The sequence below is a fragment of the Gekko japonicus genome, unplaced genomic scaffold (assembly GCF_001447785.1).
Source record: "Gekko japonicus isolate JY-2015 unplaced genomic scaffold, Gekko_japonicus_V1.1 scaffold2412, whole genome shotgun sequence".
Taxonomy (NCBI): domain Eukaryota; kingdom Metazoa; phylum Chordata; class Lepidosauria; order Squamata; family Gekkonidae; genus Gekko; species Gekko japonicus.
Genome location: NW_015159786.1, coordinates 85459 through 106789, shown reverse-complemented (window position 1 = coordinate 106789; position 21331 = coordinate 85459). Strand labels below are relative to the sequence as shown.

General features: G+C 50.7%; 1 protein-coding gene across 1 annotated transcript in view; it reads right to left on the bottom strand.

Annotated features, from left to right (window-relative positions):
• Window positions 1–21331, bottom strand: part of SORBS1 (sorbin and SH3 domain containing 1) — a gene marked incomplete at its 5' end in the record, with an annotated part of 108989 nt that overhangs the window by 30247 nt on the left and 57411 nt on the right. Inside the window, 9 exons of the mRNA XM_015407162.1 lie at window positions 1090–1215; window positions 1306–1420; window positions 3475–3521; window positions 5287–5454; window positions 9016–9101; window positions 13497–13672; window positions 17574–17623; window positions 19296–19397; window positions 19914–19979. Coding sequence (XP_015262648.1) covers window positions 1090–1215; window positions 1306–1420; window positions 3475–3521; window positions 5287–5454; window positions 9016–9101; window positions 13497–13672; window positions 17574–17623; window positions 19296–19397; window positions 19914–19979 — 936 coding nt within the window. The remainder of the gene's footprint in view (window positions 1–1089; window positions 1216–1305; window positions 1421–3474; window positions 3522–5286; window positions 5455–9015; window positions 9102–13496; window positions 13673–17573; window positions 17624–19295; window positions 19398–19913; window positions 19980–21331) is intronic.

Sequence of the window (21331 nt, the reverse complement as noted above, 5' to 3'; positions counted from 1 at the left end):
AGATTAGAACCCACATGCAAAAGAACCTCCTCAGGAAACCTCCTCAGGAAAACAATCCATATACAAAAGAACCTCCTCAGGAAAGCTCCTCCATTAGCATGTTCACAGCCTGGGGAACTCCAACAAGATAAGGACTCAGCCCTACCCCACCTTCCTGAGTAGATCTAAATCACCTGCCTACCATTTTTCTTCTCACCTTGACACAGATTACTCCATCTCCCTGTGTTATACCTCTGAGGATGCCAGTCACAGCTGCTGGCGAAACGTCAGGTCCTACAATGCCAAGACCACGGCCACACAGCCCGGAAAATCTACAACAGCTAATGAACTCCGGACGTGAAAGCCTTCGGCAACAAATTATTGTTATTATTATCGGCACTTTCAGTTTGCACGAATCTGCTTCAATGGGTTGGGCGGGCACTTCATCTCCATTTCTATCCAGTTACAGACTTTCTGGCTGGCTAACCCAGAGACCGTAGAACGCAAGACGAAAGCACTCAGCCTCTGGGCCTACAGTTTCCAAGGCCTTCTGGAATGTACCGGGAAGGGAAGGTGGTCATCTTGGCTGGTTCACAAAACGACGGTCAGGGGTGGAAGAATTCCCTCCAGTCCAAATTCCAAAAGAGAAGTTAACCAGCGCCTGAGCGGGATTCTAGCACCCTCTGTACAATATCACACCTTTTTGGTCCAGATTAAGTAATCTACACTAGTTGTGTTTCCCCAGTCTTTATCCTGCTGTTAGAACACACGTGACATTTCCCAAGCTGAGAAGGTCAGCAGAACCCAAGCCTTTTTCCACTCTCAAATGACCACGGAAACGTCTTCGGACAGCGCTGGCTCTTCGGCTTGGAAACGGAGATGAGCACCGCAACCCTAGAGTCGGACTCGACTGGCTTTCAAGCAAGGGAACCTTTACCTTTAAGTAATCTACACTAGTTGTGTTTCCACAGTCTTTATCCTGCTGTTAGAACACATGTGACATTTCCCAAGCCGAGGAGGTCAGCAGAACCCAGCCTTTTTCCACTCTCAAACCGCACTTCCTGTGAAAACAAAAATCCTCCCTGGTTTCGCAGGACCCACCGTCTATACCTTTTTGAAAGACATTTCAACTTGAGTGTCCCCGTTGAAAGTGAACTTGGCAACTGCGTCTCCATATTCCAGGACTTGCACCGGCAGAGTCTTCTTTGGCTGGCATTTTTCCGTGGGGGGGAGTAGCTGAAGAAGACCAAAGGCAGGCAGACGTCAGGACTCTGAACGGCCCCCACCACTCCGACCCACAAGCTGCCTTAATAGAGAAACGAGTACCTCTATATAGGACTGTGGGAAGATGCCCACCCTGCCGTGGTGTTCTCCTTCATACCAGTTCTGGTCGATCTGCTTATAAATGTAAACAACATCCCCTTTCTGCAACGGGAGTTCCCTGTTAATAACATACAGGTCGTACATTAACTGCTTTTGGATTAAGAACTGAAACGTACAATTACGGTCCTCTCCCCAGGGCTTTTGGTCCCATTACACTGATAGCAATTTTCTGGGGAATTCCCTCTGAACTTTTGGCAGCTCTCCCGGGCCTAGCAAGTACCCAGCCAAGAACAGAGGGGAACAGACTGTCCTGAAACAGCCCCTCTTCCACCGGCCTTGAAGGCTTTTCAGGTTAAAGCCGCATCTCAGAGGTGTACCCGGGAAGCGGATGGAGCAAATGCAGGCTTGCTGTTTTACTGCAGGGTGAGGGGAGCTCTCTGGATTCACACTAAACAGCAAGAATGCTGTGCTTTAGTCTGCACATCAATCAGTTATCAAAGAGCTCCTCTCCAATGCCCCCTCTTAAGATGTGGAGTCTTGTGAGGAAAAATTCGACTTTGTGAGCTACTGGCATTAAAGCTGTGAGTGAGCGATTCGGCTACTGCAATACATTAGTAGAAGAAGAAGAAGAAGAAGAGATTGGATGTATACCCCGCCCTTCACTACCCAAAGGTGTCTCAGAGCGGCTTACAAACTCCTTCCCCTTCCCCTCCCCACAACAGACACCCTGGGAGGTGGGTGGGGCGGAGAGAGCTCTGACAGAAACTGCTCTTTTTCAAGGACAGCTCTTATCAGAACTTCGGCTTGCCCAAGGTCACATCAGCAGGTGCAAGTGGAGGAGTGGGGAATCAAACTTGGTTCTCCCAGATTAGAGTTCGCACACTTAACCACTACACCAAACTGGCTCTCTGGAGCCCTCCTTCCTGGGCTGATACAAAAAGGTGTGCGCCGGAGGCTAAAAAAACTGAGAGCTGGCTCACACTGACTCAGCTTAGAGGGAACACTGCTCCTGTCTGATTGTAGCTGTTTCCAAAAAACATTACACAGCCCTCCCAACAGAAGGAAAAGTCACAAAAGGACGATATTCTCATCACCAGAAGCTCCACGTTGCTCCTGAGTAGGAAAAGAACAGTGCTGGGCCTTTCCTCAAGACTGACCCCCACCTTAGAACTCATTGGCACAGAAATGAGTCTGCAACAGACCCCTCTGCCTGCCTGAAAAGGTGGGGTGGGAAGGCTGAACATGGGGGTGAGTCAGGCCTCAGGAAGGGTTTCCCGGGGCCTCCAAGATCTTCTGGACCACTCGGGTGTCTTCTTCCCTCTCATTCTGTGTTTTCAGGGCACCTTCACACGTTACAAACGTAACGGGTGTTCAGCTGACCACTGCGTTCCTTGTAAGGCGCGGGAGACCATTTTTTTCCTTTGCACTTTCAGCAACAGCATATTGCTTCCCCAGCAAATGTCCTCGCAACAGAGGGGCTACATCCTGTACGACACAACAGCACCAACCGTGCTGATTTCTAACTGTCAGGGGCCATTTCCTGCAGGAGCGCACAGGAGCGGAGCTCCGGCAGTAAAGAGCCCAGGGGGCGGGCACATACAACAAGCCCCACCCCCTGCTCCCAGCAGCCCTCAGTCAGAGCAAGAAGCAGCCAGGTAAGTTGCAGAGCTCCCCCCAGTCCAAAACAGTACAGTGGCACCTTTAAGACCAGGTTTTATTCAGGTACGAGCTCTCCCTCCTCTGCGAGGACAGATCTGTGCGTTCCCCCCCCCCCAATAGCTAGCCATCCAAAACAGTCCAGTGGAGCCTGAGCGGTGGGTGTTGCCTTCTGACACCCTTCCGGTGATGTCAGGGGGTGTGGCACATGCAAATAAGTTATGCTAATGAGCTCCTGCACCTCTTTTTCTACGAAATGACCCCTGCTAACAGTTAAACAAAAACCTGGAAAAGCCCCTTGGACAGCAATGCAAAAAGCAAGACCCTGACCACAAGGCTAATCCTGAGAATGGAGCACAGGAATTGGCTGCAGAATGGAGAAGAGTTGGTTTCCCAACTACAGTCTGTCATTTGCACAAATGTGCATGTGTGTGTGTGTGAGAGAGAGAGAGTGTGTGTGCGCATATGTACGCAATGTGAAAGGGATGGTGAAAACAGCCAACAGTTTATACTCACTTTAGTGTCTGAGCTTTGAAGTCAAACTTCGCCCGGGCAGCTCTCATCTGAAAGTTGAAAACAACACTGTTAAAACAACTGCCAAGTTCCCTCCGTAGGGTCTGAAAGGGTATGGAGATTTGTCTCTGCCATCCCATGCCAAGCGCAGACTGGGGGGGAGGGGGCCCCACATACCATTAGGTACTGATTAAGGTGTTCTGTTTTCTTAAACATGTCACTGGAGAGTCTGGGTCTTACGTAAGGAACTAAGGAAGGAAACAACCCCAACTCCCACTTCCTGGTATAAATGGAAACCGAAAGGGTAAGCCCAAGGCTTACAAAGTGGGCTTTCTTTCTGCTCTTCCAGCACTTCAAAACCCAGCAAAAACCAGGTCGGACAAAGACCAGAGTGGGGCAGACAAAGTGGGGGCGGCCAAAGGGAAGGGGGGGGGGGGGGATCTCTCGACAGCATTGCCTCTGTGCCTCTGGCAAAAACCATTTTCAGTCTGTCTCGGGAAGTAGCACAAGGCAGGCCTTGTGGATCGAGGCCCCCAATCCGCTTGGCATAATAGAGACAGCCTCTGGAAAGCCTGCTGCTAACGACAGCCAGCTAGCTGACTCTGACTCACTACGCAGAGGCAGGCAAGGGCAAACCCACCTCCATTGGCCTCTTGCCTTGAAAACCCTACGGGGGGCCGGCATAAGCTGTCTGCAACTTGACAGTGCTTAATTCCGATTAATGGCAACTGCTCCAGTGACAATGAGACCCACTGAATTTAGAATCAACTCCTCTTTTGAGGGAGGGGGCTGCAGGATCGCCCTCCCTCCCACCACCACCCCACCCCCAAGTCTAAGGATGCCCTCTCTGATGGCCAACTGCACACCGGAGCCAAGGGGGCCGCTCCTGTCTCGCTTCTGTTAATGATCGGCTGGAAAGAGACAAAGGAGACGAGGGAGTACAGAGAAACAGGCACTTCTTGTGGCATCTGTACTTCCGAAGGAACATTTGGGAAGGGGTGTGTGTGTCTCAGCCTTTTCCGTGGCTTCGTGGGCTGTGTCCAAGGAAACCTGCACACACCTCCTGCCACAGCCTCCACCGGAGTGCAGAAGACATTCCCCAGTACTGTTCAAACGGTCACTGGTTTTATTGTCCGGTGGGCACACTTCGGAAAGATTTTGGTAGTTTCTCCTGTGATTTAGGGCCCCCAGTTCTTCTGAATTATGACCCCCCCCCCGGGGAAAAACACCTCTCTCCTTTCTCTCTTTCGAAAGAGAATTAAAGCACTGCCAGTTCGTTTTTGCTTCAAACAACCCCTGGAACTTGAAACATGCCGAGATACCATTCCATTTTCTACCTTGACACGAGAAGAAAAGGAGTTGACAAAAGAAAGGAAAAGAGAGAACAGCGCCTATCTAGTTCACCGAGACAGGCACTCACACAGCCAGGACCGACAACAAGACAATGAAGTTTTCTAAGCATCAGGCACAGACAAGGAGAGAACGGAGCGCTATGTGATGCAGAAGATGTAACAGGCGCCCTCTGATTGGCTTGATGTAGCTGATATTTAAAGGCATGCACCGGCAGTCTTTAAGCAGGCATGCTTTATCATATACAGCTCCGGACAGAGATATTAATTCATTTGAACAAGGCCAGAAGTCAAAAAGCAATTTCTAAGTGAAGCCAGAATGGGGGGGGGGGGGGGGGGGAGAGAGAATAAAAACGAAAACCAACACACTTCTTGGGACAGCTAATGTTGGCCTAAAAGCACAATATGCTATGAGAGCGGAGTATGACGTTGGGCCAAGCAGCAGGCTGAGGTGACTAGCACAGACCTCGGACCCAGATTTCCTCTTGGCTGTATCGTCTACATTTAGGAGGTCCCCAAACCGCTCATTAGTGATAAATTGATGGTGCGTAGGAATGACCCCCGTGTGCCTTCTAGCGGCAATATCGGCCTCTTCTTGCTCACGCTTAAGCCGTCTCTGGTCCTCTAAAAGTTTCTGCCATAAAATTGCATAAAATGGGCAGTAAATCATCTAGTTTCCGGCATTTGTAAATTGCCAGCAGATTATTAACAGCAACCAATAAATAAATAGATAGGTAAATACATATTACTCTCCCCAATATATCCCACCAAATATAATGGAAAAGTTCAGAGAAACTGTGTTTTTTTAAATTATTGTTATTATTTTATTAAAGTTATTAATCGCCCAATCCCTGCTACTGCAGGGCTCTGGGCAATGTACAATATGGAAAACAAAACATACACTAGATAAAACAATTAAAACCGAACAGCACATTTTTTAAAACAGATGGCGAACAAATTAATCCCATTTCAGACTGCCGGCCACTTTGTAGGCAGGAGGGCTCTACTGGTAGCAGGAGCTCCTTTGCATATTAGGCCACACACCCCTAGTGTAGCCAATCCTCCAAGAGCTTACAGTAGCCCCAGTAAGAAGAGCTCTGTAAGCTCTTGGAGGATTGGCTACACTAGGGGTGTGTGGCCTAATATGCAAAGGAGCTCCTGCTACCAGTAGAGCCCTGGGTTGAGAGTGTGTGACTGGCTGAAGGCTGCGAGCTTCCATGGCACAAGTGGGGATTCAAACCTGGGTCTCCCATGTCCTAATCTGACCACTATATCAAACTGTCTCAGTTGCCATGGAGGGCCAACAACACCAGTAAATTACTATCTGAAGAGCGCAATGCTCTCCCAGGGGCATGACAGAGGAGATGGTCCCGTAGATACGGGAGTAAACACAAGTCACTTCATGTTGGAGCAGATCACCCACGAAGAACTCCGCAAAAGAGGGCCACAGCAAACCTGGGGTCTTTGTGGTAATGGCCCCTAGCTTGAACAGCCCTTGGAAGAATTAAACTAATGCGTGGAGAGCATCAGATGCCAGGGACTGACCAGGGCCGCTGGCTGGCTGCAGAGGAAACCGGGATACTGGGACAGATGAGACCTTTGGTCTGATTCAGCAGGGCAGCTCTTGTATTGTTCTCCAGACACGCCCCACCGTGAAGGGTGTGCCCAGCTGATTCACTTGCTTCAGCCAACTGTTTGTATAACCAATGTAAAGCTTTAGCAAGGCGTGAGACCGCAGGCTCAAGGTAAACCTTATGATGGGCCACGGTCAGAAAACAACACTGGCCACAGACCAAGCAATCCTAATGCAGGGTGGCCCACTAAAATTTTATTTTTCATCTCCCTGACGTTCCCTGACCAACATTTGTCAACTTCCCCGACCACCATTCAAATATAACCACAAGTTAAAAAATGAATAGGACGTATTGCATTAATGCAAGGTAAGGCTCCACTCGACAACTACACAAGTCTCAAACAGTGTTCCCTCTAAGCTGAGTTAGTGTGAGCTAGCTCACAGTTTTTTAGCCTCCAACTCACGTATTTTTGTCTTAGCTCAGGAAGGATGGGGCTCCAGAGCAAACTAATTTATGCAGTGGCCAAATCGCTCACTCACAACTTTAATGCCAGTAGCTTACAAAGTAGAATTTTTGCTCACAGAACTCCACAGCTTAGAGGGAGCATTGGTCTCAACTGCAAAAATATTTGTCAAAGAGATTTAATGTCAGCTTCTTTCAACATCAACTGCAGCACCATCTGTTTTGCAATGGCACCAAAAATGACACCAAGATGCAAATTTCAATTCAAGGAAACTCTGAATGCTAACAAATGACAGAACATTTTTGTTATTGTTTTAAAGGTACACTAAAAATTATATAAACGCAGGGGTCATTTCCTGCAGGAGCGCACAGGAGCGGAGCTCCGGCAGTAAAGAGCCCAGGGGGTGGGCACATGCAACAAGCCCCGCCCCCCTGCTCCCAGCAGCCCTCAGTCAGAGCAAGAAGCAGCCAGGTAAATTGCAGAGCCGCCGCCCCAGCCTCCCGGTCCAAAACAGTCCAGTGGCACCTTTAAGACCAAGTTTTATTCAGGTACAAGCTCTCCCTCCTCTGCAAGGGCAGATCTGCATCCCCCCCCCAATAGCTAGCAATCCAAAACAGTCCAGTGGAGCCTGAGCGGTGGGTGTTGCCTTCTGACACACTTCTGGTGATGTCAGGGGGTGTGGCATATGCAAATGAGTTATGCTAATGAGCTCCTGCACCTCTTTTTCTACGAAATGACCCCTGTATAAAAGTTCTATCTAAAATGGTTGGGAAAGGGCATCATTGAGTTCTACTTGTATTCTGCTACTTCTCTGTTGCACTTGCCACAAGAACAGATCATACTCTTGCAGCAGCAGGTCACTGCTTGAATCCACTGCTTGAATATACTTTACTCACAATTTCCCTGACTTTCTATGACTTCAGATCAATTTCCCTGACTTTTCCTGACAAATTTTCATTTCCCTGACTTTCCCGCAAGTGGCAACCCTGTAATGTTGAACTGCAAGCAGAAATTGGTTAATTCCTTTTCCCCCCAGACCCTCTAAAGGATGCAAAACGCGCACAAATGTTGGGAGTTTTTCCCAATCGCCCTTGTGTGATGACTCAGTATTTCTGAGCCCATTTTCTCATACAGCTAAACTGAGGCACATCGCAGTAAATTACCTACTTGCTGTCTTCTAGTGCAGGGGCCTTCAGTCTTTCCTAACTCTGAATCCACCTTTAACCCCCAGGAGCCACCAAAGTGCAAGCACGTGACGGGAAGTCACATGACAGCAGAGTCCCATGACGGGAAGAGGAGGAGTCAGCTTGGGGGCGGGGCAGAAGGCCAGGCGAGCCCGGGGCAGGAGGAGGCACCAGCCAAGCGCCAAGGGGAACACCGCGGAGAGAAATGGCACGGGGGACTCTTCTCCAGCCCTTCCGTGGACTTGGCCTGGCGGTCCCGCCACAGCTCTCAGGGTCTGGGTGCAAAGAGAGTGGACCCTGCCCATGAAGCTGGCAGCTGTATCGGGGCTCTGTGAGGCCTACAGACTGAAGGCCACTGTTCCAGCAAGCCTGGGAGCAAGAAAAGGTGGAAATGAGGGCTGGTTAAGTTCTTTCTCAAGGGAAAAGTACAACCAAGCCAAATTTCACCTTCGCGCAACAACTCACTAGTTGCGGTTCCTCTCGTTCTCCTAACTGGAGGGCCTTCTTGACTTGCTCCCTAGTTTTAACAGAGGTCATTTTGGGGGGGATCGCAGTTCCCCCGGGTGAGGTACGGGGGGCGGGGCACATGACGAAGCCCCGCCCCCTGCTTCCGGCGACACACTTCCGGTGATGTCAGGGGGTGTGGCATATGCTAATGAGTTATGCTAATGAGTTCCCCTAGCTCTTTTTCTACGAAACGACCCCTGGTTTTACCTACTACATCAGTTCACCGGTCCATTAGTTCTATGTCTTCCTGGTGTTCCGTATCCATTTCCTGCCCACGTTTTAGTCTTAAATTGGCTACTTTAAAATGCGGAGCAGTTCTTAAGCGGCCTGCGCAAATCAACATCCTACCCTGTTTAAGAGTGGCTTTGCTTCTGGTCCAGCCCCAGCCCCCCAGCCCCCCCCCCCATCTCCTGCACACTCCCAATTTTCTGAGGGGGAAAAAAAAGAAGACAATTATCCTGGATTACCTCTTTATCGTCATGGCGCCTGCGGAGAATTTCTTCCGGACTCTCCATATAATCGAGTGGTGCAAAATGCCTGGGCGATTCTGAATCTACTTGAAAACAACACAGTGTCATTAAACACCAATGGCTTCAAGCAGCAGACCCAGGAAATAAATTGGGGGGGGGGGGGGGCTTTGGTTCTGCCGAGCTTTGGTTCCTGCTGCCCAGAAATTGCACAGAAATGTCAGTCACCCCTGTTTTCCCTCTCATTGGGGGGCTGTCTTTGCCTAAAGGGTGAGGCAAATTAGAGCCAAAGTCGGGAACAACCCTTCCCCCGCCCCACAGGAAGGCTTAAAGAAAAGACTTGTCGTTTACAGAATATGATTTAACACCATACCATTGAGGAAAACTGCATCACTGCATGCAAACACACAAATGCACGCATACACACAAACACACAAAGGCATACACACACACACACACCCCAAGTACCAGAAACACTGTTCCTTAAAAAGACACCCGGGCTCATTCATTTAGTTCCTTGGGATGCAAACGGGAAGGGGTCTATAGGTGGCCTTCGCCAATAATTTCCATCTGTTGCCTCCTGAGAGAAAGGCGGTAGGAACAATGCCTCACAAGCTCAGACATATCCTGAAATGCAAGGCTAAGCAAGACACACCAGGCCGAGAGACACGTGGGGGAAGGCAGAGGGGCAGGGGTTGGGGGCAGAAAAAAACAGAAAGGTACAGCCAAATGGGAGACAGACAGAGAGGAACAGAAAAGTACACAAAAAGGCCACCTCGAAGATAGGTCCTGAGTTCCCTTTGCGGGTTGTTGTTTGGGTCCAAGCTGTGGTATAAAGCGTAAGGAACGACATTCCCGTTATTAAAGGCATCTGGAATGTCCACGAGGGAAACAGAGCTGTTTCGGCCGCTCTCCAGAACTGGGAAGGGGCTCAGGCTTTTGACAATGTCATAAGAAGAGAGGCGCATGGGCGCGAGAGGTTTCTCCGGGGCATGCAGCGCGTGGAAAAGGGGGCTGTCCCTGCCCGCCAGGCTGCCCCGTGACCGAGCCGCCAGTTCATTCTGGCTCTCAGCGTTGCATCCTGCCCAGCCTCCTGGACACTGCAAAGGAAACGTCTTTCTGGAATGGCGCGGCAAGGGCTTTTTCAACCGGAACGGGAGTGGGCTCATGAGGTAAACATTTCTGGGGAGCAGACGCAAGTCGCCGGAAATGTCTCCTCTCCCGTACTGCTGCTGTTCGTGCCTCCGGATGGTGGTGAACCTCGTGTAGGAAGCCGGGCAGGCCCCTTTACACTGGTTTACTTTATACTTCTGAGGCCCGTTGCGGCTGTCTCCGCTGTCATTGGACGTATTCGACAACAGGTCTGTCCGGTCGGTGCAGGCCGAGAGCGTGTCCACGGGAGCCACGTCGCTGAACTCGGATGCCAGGTCCTCCGTATTGCTACAAGACTGGGATGAGGTATCGTCAGTTAGGTGGCCGATATCCTTGTCTTCCAGGCTGGGCTTGGAAAAATCCAGCAAATATTCGGCTGAGCGCGCCGAACTCAGGCAGCTGTTCGAGAGACTGGGAGCCGGGGATTTGCTCCGGGCGCTAGAGAAGTTGAGTGCGGGCATCGACCGGGATCGCTGGATGAGCAGCTCGAAGGCGGTGACACGCGAGGAGACGGTGTGCTTGGGGATCTGCTCCAGGTTCTCCCGGCTGGGGGCAGGCTCCCTCTTGTCCCGCCGCTCCTTCTCAAATTGGGAGGCGAGGTTCCTCACGCTGCAGGACGAAACGGTGCCCAGCTGGATCCCAGAGCGGTTGATCTGGTGCATGTGTTTGTACAGCAGGCTAAACTCGGCCCCGTTCTTCCAGGAGCCAGGAGCGTTCCCTTTCCGGAATCCGGACGAGCCATACTCTTGCAGGCTCTGGGTGCTGCAGGACCTGACCGTGCCCGCTTGCCTGGATTTCATCAGCAAGTTCTCAAAGCTCTCCCCTGCATCTGTCCGGAAGGGTTTCTTGCTGTCAAAGGAGGCAAATGAGTTGCGGAGGTTTTCACAGCTCTGCGTTTTCTCGTGAGGTAAGAGGTTACTTTTCTGGTCCAGCCCAGAAAAAGGTGGAGCGGCCAGCCTGGGTTTGAATTTGGACGGAAGTACTTCGGCAATACAGACTTTTGCGGCTGATAGAGGTTTCTTATGCACGCACGGGCGGCCTAGGGTACTGGCACTGCTAGGGTTAAGGGTACGACTATTAACTGAAGAGGATGCAATCGTATGAGCATTCCCACCTTTACGATCCACTGGAAAGCATGCAGAATAAAATAAACACAACCTGTTAGCTTAAAGTGTGGCAAAGTTCGTGATAAAGGGGAGGTGGTGGGCGGGGAAGGGGGGGGGACGACATGCTTTGGGTTTTGCGCAATGCAATCTCCAGGGAGGCAGTGCTGTTAGCTGCGTTGCTGCAGAATGGGGAAGAGCCTCATTCCAGGAGTGCAAATCCTGAGCCGGCGGGGAATCTTCTGAGGGAGGGCCAGATTGAGTCAGACCTCTAAGGGCAGGCAGCTCCTTGAGGTATCCAGGGAAAAACCAGCCGGCGCCCGCAGCCTGACCGGCTGAGCCCTTGGTGCAAAATCCCCAGACAGGATTCACATTCTTGCAACTTGTTATCCTCCTTGATGGGAACCCACGCAAGCGACGCTTTCATCAGGCTAAGTGGAGGAGCAGCAAACCGCTCCCATCACGGCCGACAGTGGCGTAAGTTTACTTGACTCCCGCGGGAGTCCGAGATCCTGCAGGCTTAAACAGCCCAGAATATCTCCAATTATACGTTTAAAAAAAAATGATGATGGAAAAGAACAGCTCGCCACGGGCGGGCGAGTGCTTCTCTCAACAGGAACACTCGACCTTCCAGAGAATCCCGGAGAATTTGGCTGGGGATTAAAATTCGTCACCTTGTCATGCACAGGGGCTGGCAAGTTGACAGGCCAGCATGCACTGAAGGGGCTTGTGATTTGATGACTGTCTTAATAAATAACGGCCTAAAATAAACCTGTATTCAAACACAACGTTGCTCTCCAATTAACTGAGAATTAGCCGACTCATTCTGCCTAGTGAAGATGTATTTCTAATATTTCATTCCCAATCTCTCAACTGAAGTTGGTTCCATAAAAGACATCATAACTGTTTCACAGTCCACAGTCTATGGGACCAATATGGGCATTTTTTTACATCAGCAAAATGAGGCCTGGAGGAACATGACAGCAATCAATGTACAACTGGGTGGGGAAGCTCCTGTTAGAACCCTAAGACGCTCAGATTCAATTTGTCTAAACGACAAAGGTATTGCTAAATTACAATGGGGAATTTGGAGGAAAAACAGGAACAGAGGCAAGCAATCGATGCCAAATTATTTGCTTTCCAATTCCAGCAATCTGTAAGTTCACATTTCAAGGCTTCTCAAGTGCGGGGCTCAAATTCTTCACCCAGGACAGCAGACACTTTCACAAGTGAACTGCCAGATAACCCCAAAGCACCCGCCTCTGTAACATGCTTCAAATGTTTTAACTTTGGCCGACTGAACACAAGCAACTCAAACAGGCAAATCAGCTAATGACAGGTTTTGCTGTGTATATGATGCTCTGTTAGTATTAGCACCACCACTGCTGCCCCCCCCCCACTCTCTCCCAGAAAGCTGCATGGTACAGAAACAGGAAGCAGGGTCAGCAGACAAATGCGGCACTGGATCGGTTGCCAGCCAAGAAGTATATCGGGAGGCTCATAGGAGAGAGAGGGAGGGGCTGGCCACTGGGAATGGGGGGGGAGGGTGCTGTGGTGGGACCATGAGATTGCTAGAAAGAAAAAGGAGGGGGGAGGAGAGATGAGGGATATCGTGGGAAGGGAGAATGCGCAAGAGAGAGACTAGACTATATATGAAAGAGGGCAGGATGCCGAAGGACAGAAAGCGAACCCCGCCAGCTGTAAGTGAATCTGTCATTCCCCCGTCTCCCACAGTCCCAAGTATATTTGGTCTTGAATCCTGTGGAGATCTGTGTTAATGGCTTTCTTGATCCTCATGTTTACAAAACTCCTGGGCTTAAAACTCCAAAGGTTTGGGATCCACCTTTCCAGATCCCCCAAATGCACTGGAATGAAGGGAGACAGATGTGCGGTGCTAAATGACCAGGATCGTTTCCCTCTGCATTTGGGAAAGGGTCATGTCCAAAACTAATACCTAGGAAGTGCTCGGTTTTCAGTTGTAGGGATTTTTTTTGGGGGCACACAGAAGCATTCAGAAATGTCACCCCCCACCCACAGTGTGAAGGGGGGGCACAGTCTTTGCTATCACCTCTGGGTCTCGTTTTCTTGACACACCTGAGTTTCGGATCTATGTCAGCTTCGTAGTTCCGGAGTGGATATTTCGACCCAACCCCTTTTAAAAATTCAACTGCCACCACCCGGTGGATGAGGAAGCACAAGCCGTACGTTGCTTCAGCTTCGGCCTACCTTTAGTGGAAGCCGAACTGGAGGGCCGCTTGAGACCACACAGTCCCTGCAGGGGGATGTCTCCACCTTCCAAGACGCTCTTGTAAATCTGCCTTTCGTTTTCCAGCCCGGCGGAATCCCCGGGACTCGTTTCCAGCTCTCTCTTGTAGGACTGGTAACTGGGGGAATAGGGTGATCTAGAATCAAGGTGGGGGGGGGGGGAAGAGACGTGCCGGGAAAGAGAATTAATTTTCTTGGCCACGGAAAGGAGTTCTAAAGCAGTCATATCACACCAATGCACCTTTTGGCAGTCCAAGGGACTAATGCAAACCTCTGGAATAACTAAAGTGAGCCTCCTTCCAGAATTGCAAAGAGTTCCATTTCTTTATCCATTTGCTTAAAATATTTATACACAGCTTCTTGGCACTTTGCTTTCAACTCTCGTCCACCTGCCATAAGAACTGTCTGTCACCTCAAGCGTCTACGATCTCAGCTCCTAAGCGGAGTCTACCGGAGTCCAAGTCCTGGTATGGGAGTTCCTCATTTCCCCCTATACTTTACCATAGCTATGCTCAGTGAGGAAGTCGCACTCCATGACTACTACCATTTACAATCATGTCGTCTCTGTTTTTGGTGTACTTAGCAGACAGTACCTACACAGAGCCCTGCCTTGCGTGGCCCAGGCCAGCCTGATCTCATCAATTCTCGGAAGCTAAGCAGGGTCGACCCTGGTTAGTAATTGGATGGGGGACCACCCGGCTATCTCAGGCTAGACCGGGGGCGGCCAAACTTGCTTAACGTAAGATCCACATAGAATAAACGTCAGATGCTTGAGAGCCGCAAGACGTCAACAAATATTACATGGTTTTATTGGAAAATAGGCAAATTTGCTTTTTATTAACATTAAATGAGACTGCCAGAAATAATAACAAAAGGGGTAAAAACAGATATTGACAATGATATTTATCTGTCCGATGATATTTATTTGTTTCTGAATGATATTTAGCTTCCCCAGCCGACCTGCCGGGAGCCGCACGATATGTGTGAAAGAGCCGCATGTGGCTCCCGGGTCACAGTTTGGCCACCCCTGGGCCGCTAGCCCAGTTGCATTAGATCTCGGCAGGACTTTTTTTGTAGAAAAAGTCCAGCAGGAACTCATTAGCATAATAAGCTACACCCAACAGCAGGAACTCATTAGCATATTAGGCCACACCCCTGACAGCGCAGCTCATTGGCATATTAGGCCGCACCCCCATGTTACCAGAAGTGTGCTCATCCAGCCACACCCACCTTTCCCTTCTTATTCTGTTGACCTTGTCTGTTGTCAAAACCCAGGGCCTTTTTTGTAGCAGGAACTCCTTTGCATGTTAGGCCACACACCCCTAATGTAGCCAATCCTAATGAGTTTCTGCTGTTGGGTGTGGCCTATTATGCTAATGCGTTCCTGCTAGGCGTGGCCAACTTGGAAGCCGGCTGGAACTCCGTTCCTGTGCGTTCCTGCTCAAAAATAGCCCTGGATCTCGGAAGCTAAGCGAGGTCAGCCTTGGTTAGTACTTGGATGGGAGACTATCAAAGAACACCAGGGTGCTCCGCAGAGGCAGGCAAGGGCAAGCCACCTCTGCTTGTCTCTTGCCTTGGAAAGCCTGCCACCCAGGGGTCCCCCACGGCGCACACCGGCACCTTTCGTGGTGCCTACCACACGTTTTTGAAAGTGGGCGGGGCAAGGTGGCGCTTTTGGCCGGCAAGGCTTCTGATTGGCCACTTGAGAGTTGATTGGCTGTGCAGATTTTTAAAAAGGTAGTCGGCTGCAGCCCGACGGCACTTTCTACCACTCCTGCCTACCCAAAATCATGAGGGCTGGAACCTCCTCCCCTCCCTCCAGCCTTCCCTTATGCGGGCGGGGTGGCGGGAGCAGAGGGTGTGTTGTTGGTTTTTTGGGTTGCCAACCACCAGGTGGAGCCCAGGAGATCTCCCGCTTGTACAGCCAGGGGTCATTTCCTGCCGGAGCACCCCGGAGTGGCGCTCTGGCAGGAAGGAGCCCAGGCCCCGCCCCCACCCACGGAGACATTCGGGGGGGTGGGATTTAAATGCCTGGGTTCTCTGCCTGATCTTCTCCAGCCAGCCTGCCTTTCCCCCTGAGCTTCTCCGCTTTTGCGGAAAGACTTTTTTTGGGGGGGATTTAAACTGATTTGCATAACTCACTTTAAACACGCCTGCCCTTTGTCAGGGGGTGTGGCCTATGCCAATGAGCTCCTGCACCTCCTTTTCTAGGAAATGACCCCTGTGTACAACTCATCTCCAGGCCGTAATCAGTTCCCCTGGATAACCTGGCTGCTTCGGAGGGTGGGCTCTCGGGCATTGTGCCCACCTGAGGCCCCTCCCCTCTCCATACCTCACCCTCCCCAGGCCCTGCCCTCAGAATCTCCAGGGATTTCTCAACCCGGAGCTGGCAAGCGTAGTCTTTTCCCTGGGCTGTTTTAGCCTCCCAGCCCACCCCTGCAAAGAATTACTGTTCTTCGTGCATCGTTTATTGTATGTATCATACTATTCTCAGCCGCAAGTCTCAGCCAAAAGGCGGATTATCAATGAGGCAAGCCAACAGATACGTCTGTTTTGTGGGAATCATGCAGTCAAAGCCACAAAGAATCCTCCAGCTGTGTTTTTGGTACCCACAACTGTCTTCTCTGGATTACGGCCCGGATTACGACGCCCACGTAAATCTACAGATTCTAACCATACATGGAGGCAAAACGGAGGCAAAATCTACTGGGCAACTGGATCGGATTTGAAAGCTTACAAGGTCAAACATGTAAAATTAATAGAACAGCTGGAGTCTCCTTCCTTGAGCTCTTCCTATACAAAGAGATCAAATGCCTCTGAACCACCGTTCCCTCTACGCTGAGCTAGTGTGAGCTAGCTCAGATTTCTTTAGCCTCCGGCTCACACATTTCTGTCTTGGCTCAGGAAGGTTGGCTCCAGAGAAAACTAATTTATGCAGCAGCCAAATCGCTCGCTCACAACTTCAACACCAAACTTCACAGCTTAGAGGGAGCACCCTGTTTGAGGCAGAACCCAGGAGTCCAACATTTGGCGTAGATTAAAATGGAATATTAGACACAGGGGTCATTTCCTGCAGGAGCGCACCGGAGCGGAGCACCAGCAGTAAAGAGCCCAGGGGGCGGGCACACGCAACAAGCCCCGCCCCCTGCTCCCAGCAGCCCTCAGTCAGAGCAAGAAGCAGCCAGGTAAGTTGCAGAGCTCCCCCTGGCCCCCTGGCCCAAAACAGTCCAGTGGCACCTTTGAGACCAAGTTTTATTCAGGTACAAGCTCTCTCTCCTCTGCAAGGACAGATCTGCACGTTCCCCCCCCCCCAAATAGCTAGCAATCCAAAACAGTCCAGTGGAGCCTGAGTGGTGGGTGTTGCCTTCTGACACACTTTCGGTGATGTCAGGGGGTGTGGCATATGCAAATAAGTTATGCCAATGAGCTCCTGCACCTCTTTTTCTACGAAATGACCCCTGATTAGACATTGGAGCTAACAATACCCCTCCCCCTCTTCCTGCAGAGTTGTCACATCACACTAGTAAGTCGCTTTAACGGACGCGAGCAGAGGGTGTGTCTCGAGGAATTACTCCCCCCTTTCCAAACAGACCAGTCCACTGTGCAGCGAGTGTGAACGCAGCTCACTGAAGGTGCAGTGCGTTACATTTCTTTCTAGGCACGAGAGTAAAAATAAAAGGAGGATAAAATTCAGCTTTGCCGTTTGACTGCTGCCCATACAGAGCGACACGTTATCGCTCTTCGGGCTGAAATATGACTTTGTCAGTTTTCGAATTGATCCCAACAACGTCTTAAGGAGCCCAACGCACTTCAGCTATGGTCCTCTGCAGCAGCGGCAGCGGCCGAAAGACAGGCTTCCTTTGGATTCTCCCTTTCCTCTGCCTCCCTGCCATCTGCAGAGGCCGTGACGCCGGAGCAGGCACAAGCAGACTTACCCCCCCCCCAGGACCCTTAAAGCCCCACGGGTGCCATCTCCGCCAGGCTTAACCACCCAGCAACCCTGAACCCAAACACCAAAGAACAGCTCTGAAAACTTACTGGGGTGGATGGTCGGGAAACGTTTCCAGTGGAGTCGAGCCTGCTGCACTCTGCAAGAGTCCAAACAAAGAAGTCATTGAGAGGCGCATTTCCTTGCGGAACAAAAGACAAAAAGATCGCTGGAGTGTTTCCCCCGTCTTTAGCTCAAGCCCCGGCCGTGGCATGCACTGGTCCTGGCGCCAATGTCTCAAGAGGAGTGACCGTTTCAGGGGCTCCTTTGCAAGAAGCACAAGGTTTTGGCACAGCCCATGCGGCTCTATGGCAACTATGCTTTTGTCTATGAATGGCTCCATGCAAAGAAACCCCAAACTTTAAAAGAAAAGCCGCTGGTAGGGTTGCCAGCCTCCAGGTGGGGCCTGAAGATCTCCTGGAATCAGAACTGGATTCCAGACAACTTTCACTGGCGAAAAAGCAGCTTTGGAAGGGGGTCTCTACGACGTAATACCCCACTGAGGTCCCTTCCTTCCCCCAGACAACAACCTCCCCTAGGCTCCGCCCCTGAATCCCCAGGAATCTCCCAACTCGAAATTGGCAGCCCCACCTGCGGAAGAGCAAGATGCTCAAAATGAAGCTTCCCCTTTTCCTTCTGCCCAGCCACCCTTCCAAAGATTATGTGCCTCTACCACAGGGCATCCCTGGGGTTTAGGGACAGGGCTATTTTCGGGCAGGAACGCACAGGAACGGAGTTCCGGCTGGCTCCTGAGTTGGCCACGCCCAGCAGGGACTCATTAGCATAATAGGCCACACCCAACAGCAGAAACTCATTAGGATTGGCTACATTAGGGGTGTGTGGCCTAACATGCAAAGGAGTTCCTGCTACAAAAAAAGGCCCTGGGTTTGGACCACAAACAAGGTCAACAGAATAACAAGCAAAAGGTGGGTGTGGCTGGATGACCACACTTCTGGTAACATGGGGGTGTGGTCCAATATGCTAATGAGTTCCTGCTGTTGGGTGTGGCCTATTATGCTAATGAGTTCCTGCTGGGCTTTTTCTACAAAAAGAGCCCTGTTTAGAGACATATCCACCAAGAGTCTCGCAGGGAACGTCTGGGTGCCGGGGGTTTCCTTGGCTGCAGCACCAGCCAGCCCAGCCTCACCGCCGAGTTCCGTAGTCTGCAGCAGCTAGAAGAGAACGTCTGTGAATCTACAGCGGCCTCTCCTTCCTACCCATTTTGTGCAAAAGTAAAACGGGTCTATCCAAACAGCCACTTCTGCACGCTGCAGAGTTTTCCTCTGGCATTTTCAAAAACGGGGGGGGGGGGGAATTTTTAAAGAGTAAGCCAGAGGACTCAAGGAGCAAATCCTCTTGCTGTTGTTTTGACAAACCGTGCAGATCAGGAGCCAATGAGGGCAAGAAGGAATCCCCCAAATTTTAGGGGTGTGTGGTGGGCTCCGCTACGGAGATGGGACACTTTCAGGAACAAAACCTGCTGCCTCCCACCCCCAGGGAAGAGCCAGGATGACGGGTGCCAAGCAAGAGTCCTGGAGCCTACTCGTGTGCAAAGCTGCAAAGGGGCTTTTGTGCTTTCTGTACCCAGAGCACTCTGAGCCAGCTCACTAGATTCCCACTCTGTTAGTCCCGAGAGCGGCAAGGCTAGCCGAGCGAGCGGTGGAAACAGCCCCGTCCCTTCCCACAGCCTGGGCTCATAAGCATCCGCCAGCAGATTACGGCAGGAAGAGGAAAGAGAAGGAATTGGCAGCAGGAAACGAAAGAGGAAGTACCTTCAGCGGCTTTCTATCGGACACTTTATAAAGCTTCTCCATCTTTTCTATATCTGCCTCTAACTCAGTCTGGTAGAGGTAGAGGTCTTTTTCTAGATCAGTCTGGTTAAAGAAGGAAGAGGAGGAAGAGGAAAACAATGCTTAGGGTTAGAGGAAACAGAGAAAGGTTAATTCTGAAGAGAAGAAAAAACACAACAGAGCCTTTTGTTCTTCAAGACAGTATTCCGTTCCTTTCAATGCTCAAAAAAAAAAAATCTATAGATTCCTTCAGGTTTAGATTCACTGCAGAGCATGTTAGGATCTTTGTGTTAAAGCCACAAACATCGTCTTTTAAAAATCACCGGAAAAGGCAGGCACATCAGTAGTACCGCTTGTAAACACTCATTAATACAGTTAGCCCCGAGCGCAAAGAAGCTGCCGCGACTGGACACGCATCACGCTTTCCAAAAGATGGTTTTAGGTCTCTTTACAGCCCACGTCAATGTCTAAGGGGGCAGAAAGCAGATTCCAAGTCAAAGTACCACTCGCGCCCTTCGACTCTACACACGGCTGGAGACCGCAAGCTGACACCACACACTCACACACACATAACCATAGTACAACATATGTTTGAATTACCTTTCTATCCTCTCTAGTAAGGATAGAGCAATCTCCAGGAGTATAATCCCAAATCTTTTTTGGAGGCTGATGAAAAGCAGAGGAGGAAATGAGGAAATGAAGATAAGGAAAGACATCACAGAGAATATGGAAACTGGATTAGAACAGAGGGGGAAATACATTCAGGGGAAACTGCATCACCATCAGAAATAAAATTAAAGGAGGAAAGGAAAGGGGGGGAGAACCTGCTATAGCACAAACAGAGGAGCCCAGGGGGGAGGCAAGGGGGGAGGGCATGCACTCTTTTGGCGGGACGGCTTCCCATTTCGCTTTCGGGGGCCCGCTGCTCCGTACCGGAACATTCGGGAGGTAAAAGCATTCAGAACACAATCGGTTTTTAAAGTAAACGAACCGAAGCAAATCAATGTTTAAACAAATCTTTGACTCATCCGCCCTCTCAAAAAGAAAGGGTAGGGCACAGGTTTCAGAAAATAAAAGTAAACTGCGGTTTTGTCTTTTTCTCCAAATCCCCCGGTTCTTTCCGAGGCCTTGAATACATACCATGTTCACATAGGGCTGGGTTCCCAGAGTCGGCAGTGTGGGGCAATGAAAATGCAGCGTTATTCATTTCGCCACTGGGGCTAGTTACTGAGCTTCCAAGGGGACAGAAGGTGGGATTAACTCGGGGAGGCTGACTTAGAACCCAGGAAAGACCGAGCCGGGGCAAAGCCGGCTCGAGATTTGGGTGTTGCTTCACCGGTCCCTGCCTGGTAAGAGCGGCAACTGGCGAGGAGAAATGTTAGCTGCAAATCGAAAAGTGCCCGAGGGACTCAAGCACCTTCTTCCTTCTCTACATGGTCTTCTTCTATGGGAATGCTTGACTGCAGCCTGGCAGTAAACCAGTGTGAATCAGGGGGGACCTCTGCAGTCCCAGCATAAAACAGTGCATAAAAGGAACGTGAAATCAGAAAGTGTGTACGGAACAGCCGCCACCTGCCTGCTGAAGGAGGGGCTGCAGTGAAGGTCTCTGCCACAGAGCAGGGAGCTCCCTGGGGGCCGCGCCCCCCCATCCACTGCTCTGACTATGCGTCCTTTCACACACGCCGAATAAGGTACTTTCAGAGCACTTTGCAGCCGGGTTCGGCTACGAGAAACGGCAAGATCCACTTGCAAATGATCTCTAAAGTGGACTGAGCGTGCTTCGTTCAGTTTGTGCGAAAGTATGAAAGAAACAGCGTGTTGTCGTTGTTCTTTTTAGAAAAAGGGGAGCGGTGGCACAGTGGGTATATCCCACTGTCTTGACATCTCAACGGTGTCAGTTCGAGCCCCGCGCTGGTGTGAGCGGCCAGCCTGTCGTCCCCAGCTCATCGTCCACCCAGCGATTCGAAAGCCTCGGCGAGGAGATAAAATGGGAACCACTCCTTAGAGAGGGTGGGCAC